The 17,878-nt window shown below is 45.4% G+C and overlaps 1 protein-coding gene across 1 annotated transcript in view; it reads right to left on the bottom strand.

Annotated features, from left to right (window-relative positions):
• pepd (peptidase D) overlaps positions 1-17,878 on the bottom strand; it is a 73,045-nt gene that overhangs the window by 45,563 nt on the left and 9,604 nt on the right. The window contains exons 2-4 of the mRNA XM_033035924.1: positions 13,394-13,577; positions 7,899-8,026; positions 4,373-4,436 (exon numbers count right to left, since the gene is read on the bottom strand). Coding sequence (XP_032891815.1) covers positions 4,373-4,436; positions 7,899-8,026; positions 13,394-13,577 — 376 coding nt within the window. The remainder of the gene's footprint in view (positions 1-4,372; positions 4,437-7,898; positions 8,027-13,393; positions 13,578-17,878) is intronic.

Below are 17,878 nucleotides of genomic sequence, written 5' to 3'. Positions count from 1 at the left end.
CTACCCTGCAGAAATTGCCTGTTACTTTACCTGCATTCCATCAGAGGCCACGTCAAAAACCTGTCACTGACAGTGAAGGGCTGTGAGATGTTGTGAATGCTACGGAAATGCAGGTCTTTCTTCCTAAATAAATGTGTTCCATCACACCCTTGCGCTCAGATGGGAGGGAGTGACGTGGAGTGGAGGGAGGGCGAAGAGGGAGAGGTGATTCAGCTGACCAGCATCCCTGCACTAGCTGGGTAATGTAACAAGGCAAACTGTTTACAATATCATCAAAAACCAGAGGACAAATGGAATATGGCAGACAATCTGTGACTTGTGTGGGTTTCTGATGGGGAAGATAGGATCCAGTTAGATCACTGTGCGGCTTGTTCCTTTACTCAGCCTCTCACACACTTGCAATATCTTTGTGAATGAAGTTACGACATTCTCGGCCTGATAAAAAGATGATTAGTTTCTTGACTGACAGCGTAAATTCCAAGTGGCCAGAACACAGAAGCTTGTCTGGGGCAGATCAAAATCTCAGAGCTGTGCCACCCAGCACTGGATACTTTAATTAGACTTGGGCAACGCATCACTCTACTGAATGCTGGTAATGTAATTGGGGAACCAGCTTCAAACAGTTACTGTTGACAACGCGAGTCAAATTAACAGGCCAGGGACATTCGAGTTGGATTTAAAATTCAGCTCCATTGCTGCAGGCAGCAATTGCTCCACACCAATGCGCTTGTCTATTATCCGAGACGATCGCAAAGGTCCCCAGGTCACTTTAATTCTGAATTTCTTGCTCGTACCTTACCGTCTCATGCCAGCAGCCAGCCAATCAGACAGTTATGTCCCTTCTCTTGATTCTGAATTATGAATAGGAAGGTTTAGAGAGATATGGGCCAAATGCAGGCACGTGCCATCAGAGTAGGCAAGGTAGGCACTGCCTACCCTGACTAAAATTATAAAATGGTAATTATTAAATATGAATAGTAAAGGCACGGGAGAATTATGCCCACAAAGTAGACATAATTCACCGTGCCTTTCATGCGCAGCACATGCAATACATGAAAGTGTGTGCAGCTCACGTGCCATCGACACTACTTCAAGCCTTCAATGACAAGGGGAGCTGAAGGCAGCTGAAATTCTGCCTTTGCACCGTGGACTGTGCATGAGCAACGCATGTTTCTTGGCAGGTTTTTCAAACATGGCTTGTCACATTTCTTAAGAGTATCTTAAGAAACAAAGAGAGAAGAATGGAGTTTGTGTATACATGTGGTAAGTAGATATCTTTGAGCTATATGTTTTTAAATACCATATTTCCCGGCAATGAAGACGCTATTTTTTTACCCAAAAATAAGGCACGAAAATTCACATGCGTCTTGGAGGCTGAAGGTGGCTCGCGAAGGTGGCTCACCAGAGTGTCGCGGCAGCGGTGAGCGAGTGGGTTACTGGCATGATCCCAACCCCCTCCTTCTCAACGCTCCTGCCCTCCCCGCAACTTTACCCCTGGCCAGACTCCCCACACGCTGTGAAAGGAATTCTCCCCCCAATTAGTCAGTTGAACTAGTATTGTCATTCAATAAGATCACAACTGATTCAACTTGTCCCAAATTGAATTGTTACTTTCTTTATTTTTATTTTTTGAGCATGAGAAATTCTATGTCCCACCAGCCTTTTTTCAAAATTTAGCAACTCAAAATGGGGGTGCGTCTTCGACGCAGGTGCGTCTTCATTGCCGGGAAATACAGTACTTAATTAAGAAATATGGTTTTTGAAGACTTTATAAAAGTTGACTGACAGCTTACGGAGAGGAGAACAATCTGCGCATGAGCAGTTTAAGATTTATTTATTTTTACTTTTATTTTTTTAAAGCCGAATGACTGCCTACCCTGAATAATTACTCACGGCACGTGCCTGGGCAAATGTGACTAACCCAAAATGCCTACTTGATCAGCATGGACAAGGTGGACTGAAGGGTCTGTTCCCATGCTGTATAGCTCTGTGAATCTGAATTATTAGCTCAGTAATTTAACTGCTGTGCAACAATTCTTGTAGCACAGGAGGCTGAGGGGGTGATCTTATGTACCTAGGTATAGTAGGATTTCCTGAATGTTATGCCAAAGGAATATCCCTGTACCCAGGTACAGGTGCCAATAAAGTACCATTGAACCATTATGGAGGTGTATAAAAACATGAAGGGAATAGACAGGGTGAATACATAGTTTTTTTTCTTCTCCAGGGATTGGGGAATCAAGAATGAGGGGGCACAGGTTTAAGTTGAGGGGAATAGGAACTGGAGGGCAACTTTTTCCACATAGAGGGTTGTGGGGATATGGAATGAGCTACCAGAAAAAGACATTTGGCCAGGTACATGGATAGAAAAGGTTTAGAGCAATATGGGCCAAATGGGAGTAGTTCAGGTGGGCATCTTGGTCGGCATGGATGTATTGGGCTGTTCTGTACCTTTTCAAACCTCTAGTTTCTCTCTCCTCTGACAGTCTGAAGAAGGGTCTCGACCTGAAACATCACCTATTCCTCTTCTCCAGAGATGTTGCCCGACCTGCTGAGTTACTCCAGCATTTTGTGTCTATATTAGGCTGAAGAGCCCGTTTCCATGCCATATGACTTATTAAGAAACAACGTTATTTATAAAGGATTTGCTGGATATTATATTGATTAAATGGCAATAACTAACTTAGTACATGACAGAAGGCAGTGCGTGATACATACAGCTAGTTAGATAGGAGCATCAGCAAATCTGCAGATGGCTAAAATAGAATTTTGTAAGAGAGAGGATAGACAACGACTGCGTAGACCAACAGACAAGGGATAGCAAGCTCCTGCATGCTGGGAGAGAGGGGATAAACCAAACGGGTGTAAAGTGCACACGGGGAGAGCACACCCCAATCTTAAACACTGGTTCTGAAAGGGTTCAGTCCACAGATGTTTTGAGCTGTTGGCAGAGGAAGGGACAGAGATGGTTTTTATGTGCTTACAAATAGAAAGCTACTGAACCACCGCCACTAATCCTGGGCTTTGTGGTCTGATTTTCAACTGAGACTCTCCAGGGACATTGCCGAGATGAAGCTCTTTGATGCAGAATCGCACACATTCACTTCACAGAAGCCTGCACACCAACTGTCAGTCATGCAGAATCATGAAAGGTTGCATCTGATTCTGGAACACGCCAAGTGGGACCTGCAAGGTCTTGTGTTTGGAAGTGAAAATTCTGACTGTCTTAAATCCTACGAGTTTCACAGCATTAAATCCCACATTAACGAAAAAAAAAGATTAAGGAGGCACTGCCAAAGTGTTTAGAAGCAGTCAGTAACATTCCAGAACAGAAAATTCAGCTAGTAGCAGAAAGCACAGGTCATAGGTCCCCTTAAATAGAAGATGAATTTAACAGGAGCCCTGCTCAATACGTTGACCCTCATCTCTGGGGCAGAAATGTGGTGCTTTAAAGCTCCCCGGAGACTCCAACCCTTGATCCAACTTCTGTACTCGGGCCATTAAAGAGGGAGTGCAGTCCAAGATATCGTCACTCAAAGTAGACATTAAACCAAGAACCTAGTCATTCCGTTCTCCCTCCCTCCCGCTGTCCCTCCTATGGCGTCTGTCTTTTATTGATCTTTCTTACATGGCTCGAGAGGGTGATGTAGAGTTGGTATCGATTTACTGTTGTCACGTGTACAGTGAAAATCATGATTTTGTGTGCTATCCAGGCCAGTCTAACTACACACAAGTACATCAGGTCGTGTAAATGAGAAAATAGAGTGCAGAACGTTGTGTTACAGCTACAGAGAAACTACAGATTTAAAAAGTGCCCATGTAGTTAGAAGATCAGGAATTATATTCGCAGCATATCACAGAGTCACACAAGACAGTCGGTCTCCGTGCTGTGTCACTCCGTGACTGTCAGGACGAAGTCCGTAACTCTCCCATACCTATTATAACAGCAATTCCATTGGCACACAATGCAGGAAATCTTACTATACATAGATACACAAGATCACCTCTCAGCCTCCTGCACTACAAGAATTGTTGCACGGCAGTTTAATTAGCTAATAATTCAGATTCACCTAGCTATACAGCATGGGAAAAGGCCCTTCAGTCCACCTTGTCCATGCTGATCAAGTAGGTATTTTGAGCTAGTCCCATTTTACCTCCCTCGGTAAGACATCTGACCCCTGTTGAGTATGTGTTTAAACTTGGCTCTGGTCATCTGGGATGTGGACAACGGGTCGGCTGCAGGACTAACTCCTGGGTGCAAACCTCTTCCAAAACATCCCACCCTTCCCCAATAACAGCCCCGTAACTCTTCCTCCGACCTTCCAGATCTTTGTCTCAAACCCACAGCTTGTAACCAGAGAGGGACACTTACATCGCAATTGAAGTGAACTTCATCCACAGCATACTTCTTTTTGAAGTGGTCACGGGAGTGAATCCTGCAGGAAGAGGACGAATGTCAGGAGAGAACTAACAGCAGAATGTACAGGTTATCTTCAGAAGCACGAATTTTCCCTGTCTCCCCACCCACACACGGATGCTGCTCGACCCACCTAGTTCCTCCAGCAGGTGGTTTGTTACTCCATTCCTCTGCCTTCTCATTCCCAAGCTTTCCTCTCTACAGCTGGGGATTTTGTCTTTACTTCCCACCGGGCATTCCCCCCAACCCAACCTATGCAAGCAGCTGTGGCAACATCTGCTGATTCCAAAGTTTGCTAATTTCCAAATATCGTGGTCTGCACATTATAATTAAAGTACATGATTATTTGCGGAAGAAAGTAGACAAAGAAAACACATCAAAATATTGGAGGCACCAGGAACTGCAGATGCTGGAATATTGAGCAAGTGCTTGCTGAACAAACCCAACGGAGGAAATGGGCAGACAACATTTTGGTCAGAGGTGTGGGGGGTGGGGGGTGGGGGGGTGGGGGCGCTCGGGGGAGGTAGAGGCGGCTCAGAGGAGAGAAAGGTTTGTGGGGCAGTATTGGAGTATGGGTGCCGAGGAACTGGCGTGGTTGGTATTAGACGGAGGGCAGTGGAATTACTTTCAGTGGAATCAGTGCGATTACTTTCCAATAATTTTTCTGCTCAGTTATTAATACGGTAGAAAAGACTTTGTCCAATTAAATAATTAAACAAACCAGAAGACTTAATGCGCTTGGGTAAACAATTCCAGAAGGGCATTGGGAAGGAATTTCTTAAGCAAAATAACATGAAAGGACATGATTGAAACAGCAGAAGCAGCGGCTTCAACAATGACCGTCCAAACAATACCAGACCAGTGATTTATTAGCGATGAAACGCACCGGTACAGTGTACCAACACCTGCAATAAGTTAAAATCTAGACATCAAAATGTTTAGAATGTTATAAAAATATTACTCAAGTTTAAAACAAAAAAAATGCTCTAATTAGGAAGTTAGGCCCCTAAACAGCTTAAGCAGCTTCTAGGATGACGATCTGCCATAGACATAACAGCAAGGAACCATATGCACACTGGCACCTTTTTTTGTCTTCAAAAACAGCCCTAGACAGGATGTAAGTAAAGATGGTCATGAGGAATGCGGCTAATGGGAGATCCCTTCCAAAGTGCCGGTATCAGAAAAAATGGCCATGTGTCCTTGTTCTTCATTGTATATGTCTGCCAGTAACTCTGACTGTAGTTGGACTGAAATTGCTCCCGTTTGTGACTGTGGTGCCAAGAGCAGGCAGTGAGAGAGACAGGACATTAGGCTGTCACGTTACATCTGCCCTTCCGAGGAGATGAAAATAGAAATGATCCCTCAGGTCAACTGCAGGAGAGGTTCAGCTTTTAGATCTATTATTATTTTTTATATAAAGTTGAGCACATCTAATTTGATCTACTCAAAGACAGAGGCCATTTGAGCCATATATTAATTAGCACTGCCACTAATTGCTGTCAAACAAGAGGGAGCAGGTGCAGCTTTAATTACACCGAGAGATGGTACCACGTGGAAAAATATTCACTGCCACTTCCAGCCTGATCCTGCAGCCAAACTCTACATTATAGCCTCCTTCAATTAGCGGGCTGGGAAGCTGCTCACAGCCTGGCTGTAGTACATAGCCACAGAAATCCACAACACAGCAGACAATGAACAGGAAACAGCTCGCAACACAACAGCTGCTGGGAGCAAATTTCCATCGTTCATGGTTTGCCACTCTTGCTGTGAAGTGGCTTCCTCCAGCACCTCACCCTTGTGACTCTTCTGGAGAGAGCGTCAGCAAGCTGTTCAATTGCACAGGCACAGCACTCAGTCCGCGTCCAACAGTCACAAGCAAGCAGCTCAGGTGTGATTCCCGACTTACTTTCCCTCTGAGTTGGTAAAAAGTCCGGGTGAAGCTCCACATCAGAATCAGAGTAACCGCAGGGGAGTTCCGTCACATCCACACACCCCGATGTGGTACAGTAGAAATGAAAGGCCTCCAAATGTCAATGAACATCTTGCAATGGTATGACTAGTAAACCACAAATACACAGCCCCCACTGCTTATACAGGCCCGTCCGGTGGGCGGCGCCACTCACGTCGCAGCGGCCTCTGCAGTCCGTTTGTCTTTTTGTTATTTTTTGTCCCGTTTTTATGTAGTCTTTATTATTTTTTTGATGGGGTGTGTGTCTGTGTATGTGTGTGTGTCTGTGTGTGTGTGGGGGCGGGGGACTTTTAAAATCTTTCCCCTGCACGGAGAACCCGACCTTTTCCCTGTCGGGTCTCCGTTGTCGTTGGGGCTGCAACGTGGAGCGGCCTCCAGCAGGAACGTCCTGGGGCTCCAGTCACGGAGCTACGGAGCTGCGGAGCTACTCACCATCATGGAGCTGGCTGAGTCCGGAGCGGGTGGAGCTGTGGTGGCGCGCTGCTGTGACTCGACCCCCGGAGATTCGGAGGCTTACCGCAGGTCTGGCAGACAGTAATATCGGGAGCCTGCGGGTCCCTGCTGGGAGACCGCTTTTCGAGACTTCTGCAACGGCGACTTCACCCGCCCGAGTCGTGGGGTCGAGGAGTGCCTGGAGCGGGGCCTTACATCACCGCCCGGCGCGGCTTCAACGGCTGCGGGACTTTGCTAGAGCCCGCCGGGGGCTCCAACAACAAGACCCGGAGCGTGGCCTTGCATCGCCCGGCGCGGCGTTAATGGCCGCGGGACAATTGCCATCGCCCACCGGGGGCTTTGCCTCTGACATCGGGAGGGGAATGGGGAGTGCAGGGGAGAGATAAGTTTTGTTGCCTTCCATCACAGCGAGGAGGAGATGCGCTGTGATGGATGTCTGTGTAAATTGTGTTGTGTCTTGGGTCTTTTTTTTCATGTGTGCATGACTGCAGAAACAACATTTCATTTGAGCCTCTATGAGGTTCAAGTGACAAATAAATTGTATTGTATTGTATTGTTATAGGCGTACAGCAAAGAAACAGGCAATTCGGCTCAATTCATCCATAGCTGACCAAGATGCCCATCTCAGTAATCCCATTTGCCAGCGTTTGAAAAATATCCCTCTAAATCTTTTCTATCTATGAACTTATTCAAATGTCTTTTAAGTGATGTTACTGTAACCGCCTTAACTATTTTCTCTGGCAGCTTGTTCTATATAAGTACCACTCTCTGTATGAAAAAGTTGCCTCCTAGATTCCTATTTAATCTTCCCCCTCTCACCTTAAAACCTATAAAAGACTGCGCATTCACGCGATCTATTCCCCTTTAAATGGGCCAAATGGGAGTAGCTTAATTGGGGCATCTTGGTCTGCATGGACAGTTTGGGCCGAAGGGCCTGTTTCTGTGCTGTACGGCTGTGTGACAAGGATGAGTTTAGGAAATTTGGCAGAACCAGTGCCAACATAAGTCAGGGTGAGAATGCAAGGAAGATCAAACAAGGAGCACTAATAATGGCCTTACGTTCCCATCCATACTGCATAGCTCTCGGGGAGTTTGGGCACGAAAAGCAGGGACTTGCCGGTAGCAACATCCACGGCACCGTAGCAGTCAGATTCCATCACTCCGAACGTCCAGTTGAAGTAGGATTCCTGGAATAAGGAATACATGTCATGTAAAATATGACTTCAGAAAGGTTTCTGGCATTTAAGAGACTTTGGATAGGTGCAGGAAATGGAAGGATATGGGTCACATACTGGCAGATCAGAATTGGTATTGGCATCATGTTCAGCACAAGCATTGAGGGCCGAAGGCACTGTTCCTGTGCTGAACTGTTCTATATTCCAGTGAGGGCAAATGATAGAACAGCTCAGAGATGGGCTTGGTAGTTTTAGTTATAGAAACATGGAAAATAGGTGCAGGAGGAGGCCATTTGACCTTTTGAGCCAGCACCACCATTCATTGTGATCATGGCTGATCATCCACAATCAGTAATCCGTGCCTGCCTTCTCCCCATATCCTTTAATTCCACTAGCACCTAGAGCTCTATCTACCTCTTTTAAATTCATCCAGTGAATTGGTCTCTACTGCCTTCTGCTGCAGAGAATTCCACAAATTCACAACTGGGTGAAAACGTTTTTTCTCATCTCAGTTTTAAATGGCCTCCCCTTTATTCTTAGATTGTGGTCCCTAGTTCTGGACTCCAACATTGGGAACATTTTTCCTGCATCTAGCTTGTTCAGTCCTTTTATAATTTTATATGTTTCTATAAGATCCTCCCTTATCCTAATTTCCAGTGAATACAAGCGCAGTCTTTCCAATCTTTCTTCATATGACAGTCCCGCCATCCCAGGGATTAACCTTGTGAAGCTACGCTGCACTGCCTCAATAGCAAAGGATGTCCTTCCTCAAATTAGGAGACCAAAGCTGCTCATAATACTCCAGATGTGGTCTCACCAGGGCCCTGTACAACTGCGGAAGGGGCACTTTACTCCTATACTCAAATGCTCTCGTTATAAAGGCCAACATGCCATTAGCTTTCTTCATTGCCTGCTATACCTGCATGTATACTTCCAGTCACTGGTTCCAATCCACAGGAACTGATCCTGAATCTATAGAACATTGGAAAATGATCACCAATGCATCCACGATTTCCTGCCACCTCCTCGAGTACCCTGGGATGCAGACCATCAGGCCTTGGGGATTTATTAGCATTCAGTCCCATCAGTCTACCCAATACTATTTCTCGCCTAATGCAAATTTCTTTCAGTTCCTCTGTCTCCCTAGATCCTCTGTCCTCTAGTACATCTGGGAGATTGTTTGTCTTCCTTAGTGAAGACAGAACCAAAGTACCTGTTCAACTCTTCTGCCATTTCCACGTTCGACATAATAAATTCACCCGTTTCTGCCTTCAAGGGACCCACATATCACTAATCTTTTTTCCTAAACATACCTAAAGAATCTTTTACTATCCTTCTTTATATTCTTGGCCATCTTACCCTCGTACTTCATCTTTTCACCCTGTATTGCCCTTTTTGTTACCTTCTGTTGTCCTTTGAAAGTTTCCCAATCCTCTGGCTTCCTGCTACTCTTTGCTATGTTATACAGCTCTTCTTTTAGTTTTATTCCATCCCCAACTTCCCTTGTCAGCCACGATTGCCTCTTACTCCCCTTAGAATCGTTCTTCCTCTTTGGAATGAAATGATCCTGCGTCTTCCAGATTATGCCCAGAAATTCTTGCCATTGCCGTTCCACCGCCATTCCTGCTAGGATCCTTTTCCAGTCGACCTTGGCCAGGTCCTCTCTTATGCCTTCACAGTACCCTTTGTTCAACTGCAACACTGACACTTTTGATTTAACCTTCTCCCTCTCAGATTGCAGATTAAAAATATCATATTATGGTCACTACCTCCTAACGGATCCTTTACCTGGAGTTCCCTTATTACATCTGGTTCATTAGACAACACTAAATCCAGAATTGCCTTCTGGCAGGCTCCAGTACAAGCTGCTCTAAGAATCCATCTCCGAGGCACTCTTCAAACTCCCTTTCTTGGGGTCCAGAACCAACCTGATTTTCCCAGTCCACCTACATATTGAAATCTCCCATAACCACAGTGGTATTACCTTTGTTACATGCCAATTTTAACTCCTGCTGCAACTTGCACCCTATTTCCAGGCTACTGTTTGGGGGCCAGTAGATAACTCACATTAGTGTCTTCTTACATTTACAATTCCTCAATTCTATCCACAGCGACTCTACTTCGTCAGTCCCTATGTCACCCCTCGCAAGGGACTGAATTTCATCCCTCACCAACAGAACTACCCCACCTCCTCTGCCCACCTGCCTGTCCTTTCTATAGGACGTATAACCGAGAATACTCAATTAGTTTAAACCCGCCCATGTAGCAGTGGAAAACCTGCCTGCCAGAATGCTGCTGTTCATACAAGTGAGTGAACATCAGCCTGAACTCTTATTTTACCCAATAATTCATCAGCTCATCCTAGTTACTTATGGTGTTCATGCAAAAATATGTATCCTTGTCCTTTCCATGCTGTCCATCCTCTGCCCAGCACAGTACTATAGTGGGTGCCCGTAAATAAGGCCGGTTGCATGGCCCTGGTTCAGAGGTGGGCTGAGAAATATTTAAAATCTTTTTGCAGTAGTTAATGAGGAGATATTTACTAGATGAAAGGAAAATGTATCACAGTCAGGAAACTAAATTGGGAACATGCTGCATTTCATGGGAGGTTTAAATTCACATCCTGAAATCCCAGGAATAGCATAACTCTAAATTGGACCTGCAGTAACAGACCAGTACAAAGAAGGAATTCAGATACTGGATTACACAAAAGGACACAAAGTTCTGGAGTAACTCAGCAGGTCAGGCAGCATCTCTGGAGAACATGGATAGGTGATGTTTCAGGTTGGGAGCCTACTTCACCCAGTTCAAGCCTTGTATGCCAACTATGTCAGCAGTCATATTGTTTCCATGCTATCTAGCGCTGATTCCACGCCACTGCTCCACAACCCTTGATCTTCCAGTTCTAACACTCACTGCTTTGTACACATTCATACCTTAAAAAGCCTCGATATGGGGAGCACACTGCCATCCTCCCACTGCTGCACTGTGAACTCCCTCCTCATCCCCCAGAGAGCTGGCTAGAGGCTGCATGGTGGCATAGCGGTGGAGCTACTAGAGACCTGGGTTTGATCCTGACTGAGGGTGCTTGTCTTTACAGACTTTGTACTTTCTTCCCGTGACCATGTAGGTTCTCTTAGATCTTCAGTTTCCACCCACAAACGGATTCTCTCAAACTTCTACAGGTGCACAGTAGAGAGCATACTGACTGGTTGCATCGTGGCCTGGTTCAGCAACTTGAAAGGCCAGGAGCGGAAAAAACTGCAGAAAGTTGTGACCGGCTCTGACCTCCCCACCATTGAAGGGATCTATCGCAGTCGCTGCCTCAAAAAGGATGCCAACATCATCAAAGACCCACACCACCCTCGTCACACACTCATTTCACCGTTGCCATCGGGAAGAAGGTACAGGAGCCTGAAATCTGTAACATCCAAGTTCAGGAACAGCTTCTTCCCCACAGCCATCAGGCTATTAAACACATCAAATAAGCTCTGAACAATAACAGTCTATTATTATTATTATCTGTTAATCTATTGTGTATATATGGTCTATAGACACAATGAACTTTTATCTTCCGTTTTGTATTATGTTTACATATTCTGTTGTGCTGCAGCAAGTAAGAATTTCATTGTCCGATCTGGGACATGACAATGAAACTCTTGACACCTCCAAAGATGTACAGGTTTGTAGATTAATTGGCTTGGCATTAATGTAAAATTGTCCCTAGTGTGTATAGGGTAGTGTTAATATGCAGGGTTCACTGGCCGGTGCAGACTCAGTGGGCCGAAGGGCCAGTTTCCGCGCTGTATATCTAAACTAAAAGAACTGTAATCGAGTTCACACCTTGTTTTTTTTGCACAGAATTGCAAATAATGCTGGAGGAACTCAGAGAGCCAGGCAACATCCGTGGAGGGAATGGACAGACACCTTTTGGATCGAGAAGGGTTCGGACCCAAAACATCGCCTGTCCATTATCTTTACAGATGCTGCCTAGCGACTGAATTCATCCAGCGATTTGTTTTTTGCTCAAGATGCCAGCATCCGCAGTCTCATACGCTTCCAATTGCCACACTAATATTTTCCATTCCCTGGTGTCATTGGAGAGATCTCTACAGCTTGAATGAAGAGTTCTGCTCACTGTAGTGACTATTTAAGCAGAGTAAGGAAGCAGATGGTTCCCATGTCTTGGCATGCCTCCATTTCCATCAACACTCGTTCAGAACTCTCCATCGCTGCTCCCATCGACTTGCACGTCCCTAGTATCCAATGCTAATGGGCTGCGATGTTCAGAGTTATCTGCATGCTAAGACAACACTGGCAACATCAGCTTTTTCCAAATCTCCCAGCAGGCTGGGAGAAGAACAGGAGAGAACAGTGTGTATTTATGAGATGGAACTGCCTGGCTCTCACTCACCATTTGCACCAGCCCAGCTGTTGACACAATGTTAATCAGAATTTAATTATCCTCTTTACAAACTCAGTTTATTGTGCGTGTGCATAAATTGGCAGAGGGCGATTCATGAACATCGGCAGTTGCAGGAACCACATTGTTCTATGGGAGATTCAACAATAACCTATAACATCGGGAGGATGCCCTACTGCTGTATCCAGCATGAAGCAACACTTGAAACCGCTCAAACAGCTTGTAAAGGCCAGTAAATCACAAAGGGCCTGATAACCCAATCCCAGAGCTCTGAAAAATACAGCTATAAATACAACAATTTTTTTTGTTATTGTCTTTGAAAGTGTTTTATGCCATTGTTCCTGTGGATTGGAGGGACTGAGCTGGGAACTGCTGACCTGTTTGCCTAATCACTAGCTGGAAACATTTCTCCCATCTCCCCATTCACCCAGCTCCTTTCCCCTCCTCCATATGCTCACCCCCACCCCATATCTCCCTTTTATCCACCCTTTTCCCCTCCCCTGATCTCTTCCATCCACATCCCTCCAAGTTTACATTTCACTAGTCTCCTTATCCAACATCCTTTTGTCTCCTTTTCTCCTCTAGTCTTTATCACTTACTCCACCCATTTGTTAATCTTCACCTGCATTCATCTATCACTTGCCAAGTATCCCACCCCACCCCCCCCCCCCTCCATGCCAGTCCTCCCAAACCCCACTACTTCATCAGTCTGAAGATGGGTCCTGATTTAAAATCATTGTTTGTCCGCTCCGTCCACCGATGTTGCCTGACATGTTGTTTCTCCTGCACTCTATTCCTGCTCCAGCATCTACCGTCTTGTGTTTCTGAAGTGTGAATCAGTTGGGCTGAGAGGCTTGTGTCTGTTACACGTCCCTTTCATCAGCTCCAACCTACATGTAATCCGTGTAACGGAAGGTTGCCTTTACCCACACCTGTTGCCCAAATTGCAGCCTCACCTGACGGAAAACGACGTCGGTATCAGTGCAGTAACGCTGCGTCTGCTCTCCACCCTGCAGCAGCATTACTGACTTCTTCGGCACCGCAGCATTCTTGCGCAGTCCTTCACACAGCCGTTGCCTATTCAAGGCAAACAGGGCCATGGGAACCCTGAGGGTCTCCTTTCCCAACGACATGGAGGGCCTAAAAGAGGAAGGTATTACAGGCAATACATCAACATCCAGCAGTACAAATGAGTAGGAAGGAACTGCATTTGCTGGTATAAACCAACGATAGATACAACATGCTGGAGTAACTCAGCGGGACAGGCAGCATCGAAGGAGGGTCAGTCTGAAGGAGGGTCCTGACCCAAAATGTCACCCATTCCTTCTCTCCAGAGATGCTGCCTGTTCCGCTCAGTTACTCCGGCATTTTGTGTCTATCTTCAGTAAAAACTCTGAAATCTCCAAATCTCCAAGAGACAGCCTGGCTGGAAGAACCACATCTCAGGATTACTCTCAGCCATGAGTTTAAGTTAAAGGGTTCAAGTCTCACGCCAACCCTCCAGTGGAGTACTGAACTATCAGAAACACACCTTTCAAGTCAAAATTTCTCTTACTTGTATTTTCTCTGAAGATGTAATACAATACTCTGCACTCTGTTTATTTTCTCTTTTGTTCAACTTGGGTAAACCTGACATAGCAGACATGAAACCTGCCCCCCTGGAAACTCAGTCCTATTTCATGATGGCTCAGGGAGTCATCCTTAACGAGTTGTCCAATACTCACTCTGACATCAGATACTGAAATCTGATCCAGTCATCAAGGGACAACAGATGCTGAAATCTTGAGCAAAACACAAATGCTTGAAGAACCCAGTGGGTCAGGCTGCCTCTGAAGAGGAAGCAACCCAAAACATCTGTCCTTTTACCTCTATAGATGCTGCCTGACCCGTTGTTTTCCTCCTGCACTTCGTGCTTTGCTCTAGATTCCAGCATCTGCAATCTTCTGAATCACCAACAAGTAGTAACACTACTTGAGGGGAATAGAATATCAGACTGAGTTACAGTACCCATTGTGGGGACCAGAGGCACAACACTATTCACTTGTAATGGAAAAAGGGGATGATGACCCACAAATGATAGCAGAAAACACAAAAGATCAATCACTTGGGAACAACACTTTCAGGCATGATGGTTACTGGGCTCTATAAAGCATCTCCTTTAAGGTCAACATGAATATAATTAAAAATAATTGAAAAAGAGTCAAGGGTGCTTATTTGTCAAATGTACCAGCAACAGAACAATGGGGTTTTTGTTTCTTGCTGCAGATTCATAACCATAATAATAGATAAAGATATAATAAATGAGACAAATAACTGTAATTAGGTAACCATAATAGTGCAAAACCAAAGACTATAGTGCACCATTCGATCAGCACATCATTTGAACAGCCGAGAAGGTTGTTGGCTGCAGCCTTCCCCCCATCGACAAACTGCAAGGACCAGGAAGAGAGTGGTTAAGATCATCTCTGACCCCTCACCCTGGCCACAAACTCTTTGAATTACTTCCCTCTGGAAGGCAACTCCGGACTGTCAAAGCCGCCACATCCAGACATAAAAACAACTTTTTTTTCCCCATGAGCAGTAACTCTACTCAACAGCCAAAAGTCTGTAACCTCCTTGTGCTCTGGTATGAGAGTGACCTGGACCGGGGCCTTACATCGCCCGGCGCGGCTTTAAATGGCCGCGGACTTGCTAGCGCCCGCCGGGGACTCCGACATCGGGACCCGGAGCGGGGCCTTACATCGCCCGGCGCTGCTTTAAATGGCCGCGGACTTGCTAGCGCCCGCCGGGGGCTTTGACTTCGGGAGAAGAATGGAGAGCAGGGGAGAGGCAAGACTTTACCTTCCATCACAGTGAGGTGGAGATTCACTGTGATGGATGTTTGTGTAAATTGTGTTGGTGTGTGTCTTGGTTCTTTTCTTGTATGGCTGCAGAAACCAAATTTCATTTGAACTTCATGTGAGGTTCAAATGACAAATAAACGGTATTGTATTATATATATTATTTTATTTCATTCTTCATAAGTTTACACTGTTTTATTTTTAATTGTCTACTGTATATCGTGTTGCTACTTGTGAGCAAAGCACCCTAGGCAAATTCCTTGTGTATACATACTTGCCTAATGACATTTATTCAATTCAAAAGACACAGCCCAAAGAAAATCACTGTTGTAGAAACAAGGGACTACAAAAAACAGACAGTGCTGGAATAACTCAGCAGGACAGGCAGCAACCCTGGAGAACATGGATAAGGAACGTTTCTTTAGATTGGAAGATTAAAGTTGCCTAGGTTTGGCAGCACGATGGCACAACGGTAGAGTTGCTGCCTTACAATGCCAGAGATGCGGTTTCGATCCTAACTATGGGTGTTTGTCGGTAGGGAGTTTGTACGTTCTCCCCGTGACCAATGTGGGGTTTCTCCAAGAACTTTGGTTTCTTCCCACACTCCAAAGATATACAGGTTTGTAGGTTAATTGACTTGGTATTAATGCAAAAATTGTCCCTAGTGCAGGATAGTGTTAATGTGCAGGGATCACTGGTTAGCGAGGACTCGGTGGATCGAGGGCCTGTTTCCATGCTGTATCTCTAAACTAAAATAAGTGTTGTGCAGAGTGGTCAAGAAGTAAAATAAGTGTTGTGCTGGGAAGAAGCTGTTCTTGAACCTGGTGGTCATGGTTTTCAGACTCCTGTAGCTTCTTCCCGATGGTAGCAGCGAGGTGAGAGCATGGCCAGGATGGCATAGGTCTTTGCCATTGCCTGCTTTTTTTGAGGCAGATCCCTTCGATGGTGGGTTCTTGGCAAAAGTGGGGAGCTGGATGAACCGAATGGCTTTCAATAGACAGTACTGAGGAAGAATGGGATAATGGTGTCACCAGACGCCAGCATTTACTGCTCTTCACTGTTATCCCCAAGATGGCAGTGACCCACCTTCCTAAGCTGTCATTACTCTTGTAACAAAGATACTGCCATGCTGTGTTAGGGGGGCGGGGGGGGGGTGAACATTTCACCACTGCTTTTACAATGGAGAAAGACATGAAGACTGGCAAACTCGTGACAGTTAATGGAGATTTCTTGAGGACGATCTGTATTATAGGCAGGGGGGTGGTGGATCTCCCAAGGCATATGAGAGTAGATAAATCTCCTGGGCCTGATCAGATATATCCAAGAACATTGAGGGAAGCTAGAGCAGAAACTGTAGAAGCCTGGCTGTGATATAGAAATCATCATCAGACACAGCTGAGGTGCTGGAAGACTGGAGGGTGGCTAATGTTGCACCTCTATTTAAGACAACGCAAGGAAAAACCTGGGAACTATAGACCAGTGAGATTAATATCTGAGGTAGAAAGTTACTGGAGAGGATTCAGAGGGATGATATATATGCATTGGGAAAGACAGGGGCTGATGAAGGATAGCCAGCAGGGTTTTATATGCGGGAGCTCATATTCCATGAATCTGATCGAATGTTTTGAAGTAACCAAAAAGGTTGACGAGGGCAAAGCCGTAGACATTGTCTATACGGCACAGAATGGATATATATGGAGAAATGGGTGCTGAGAGGAGGAGGTCTGCGTGCAATGGAAGGAGAGGGGGTATCGCTTGAAATTGGAGATGGGTTGGGTTGCAAGGTATCCAAGTGGAACATCAGGATGCTGGCAGTGGGGTCTCAGTCACAGCAATGCCAACAAAATTCAAGGGAACATGTAAATGCTCATAGTGGATGGTTAATGGCTTGAACTTGTGCCAAGAATGTTATGAGCAACTTAATCAGCCCATATCTACATCGTGACTAGGCCTGGCATCATAAAGACATAAACTGCCTCATTATCTGGGTGGTAGCAGAAGCCAAAAAATATTTTGCATCCATCAGCAATGATGTGCCATATGATCCCAATAAAGCATAATTGAAGGCTGATGCCAATTAATTGCTCAGCATTTATTAAAAAATGGAATGTAAACTCATTTGTATAAAATAGTAGGGCACAGGGGCAGGCCCTTCAGCCCACCACAAATGTGCTGCCCAAGATGGCAAATTAAAATAATCCCATCGGCATGCACATTTGTTTATATCCCCTCTCATCCCTTGCCTATACATGTGCCTGTCTAAATACTTCTTAAACATTGCCACCCATGGCAGCGCATTCCAGGCACTTACTACTCTAAGAACACTTGCTTGCTTTGAACTTTCCCTCTCTCACCATAAACCTATGGAACCCTGGAAACGAGCATCAAAAGGACACAAAGTGTTGGAGCAACTCAGCAGGTCAGGCAGCAGCTCTGGAGAACATGGATAGTTAACGTATCTTTAGACTTTAGAGATACAGCGTAGAAGCAGGCCCTTCGGCCCACCGAGTCCACGCCAACCAGCGATCACCCTGCACACTAGCAATATATTACACACTAGGGACAATTTACAGAAGCCAAATAACCTACAAGCCTGTACAT

Source organism: Amblyraja radiata, chromosome 17 (assembly GCF_010909765.2).
Source record: "Amblyraja radiata isolate CabotCenter1 chromosome 17, sAmbRad1.1.pri, whole genome shotgun sequence".
Taxonomy (NCBI): domain Eukaryota; kingdom Metazoa; phylum Chordata; class Chondrichthyes; order Rajiformes; family Rajidae; genus Amblyraja; species Amblyraja radiata.
This window is presented reverse-complemented; position numbering and strand designations above follow the sequence as displayed.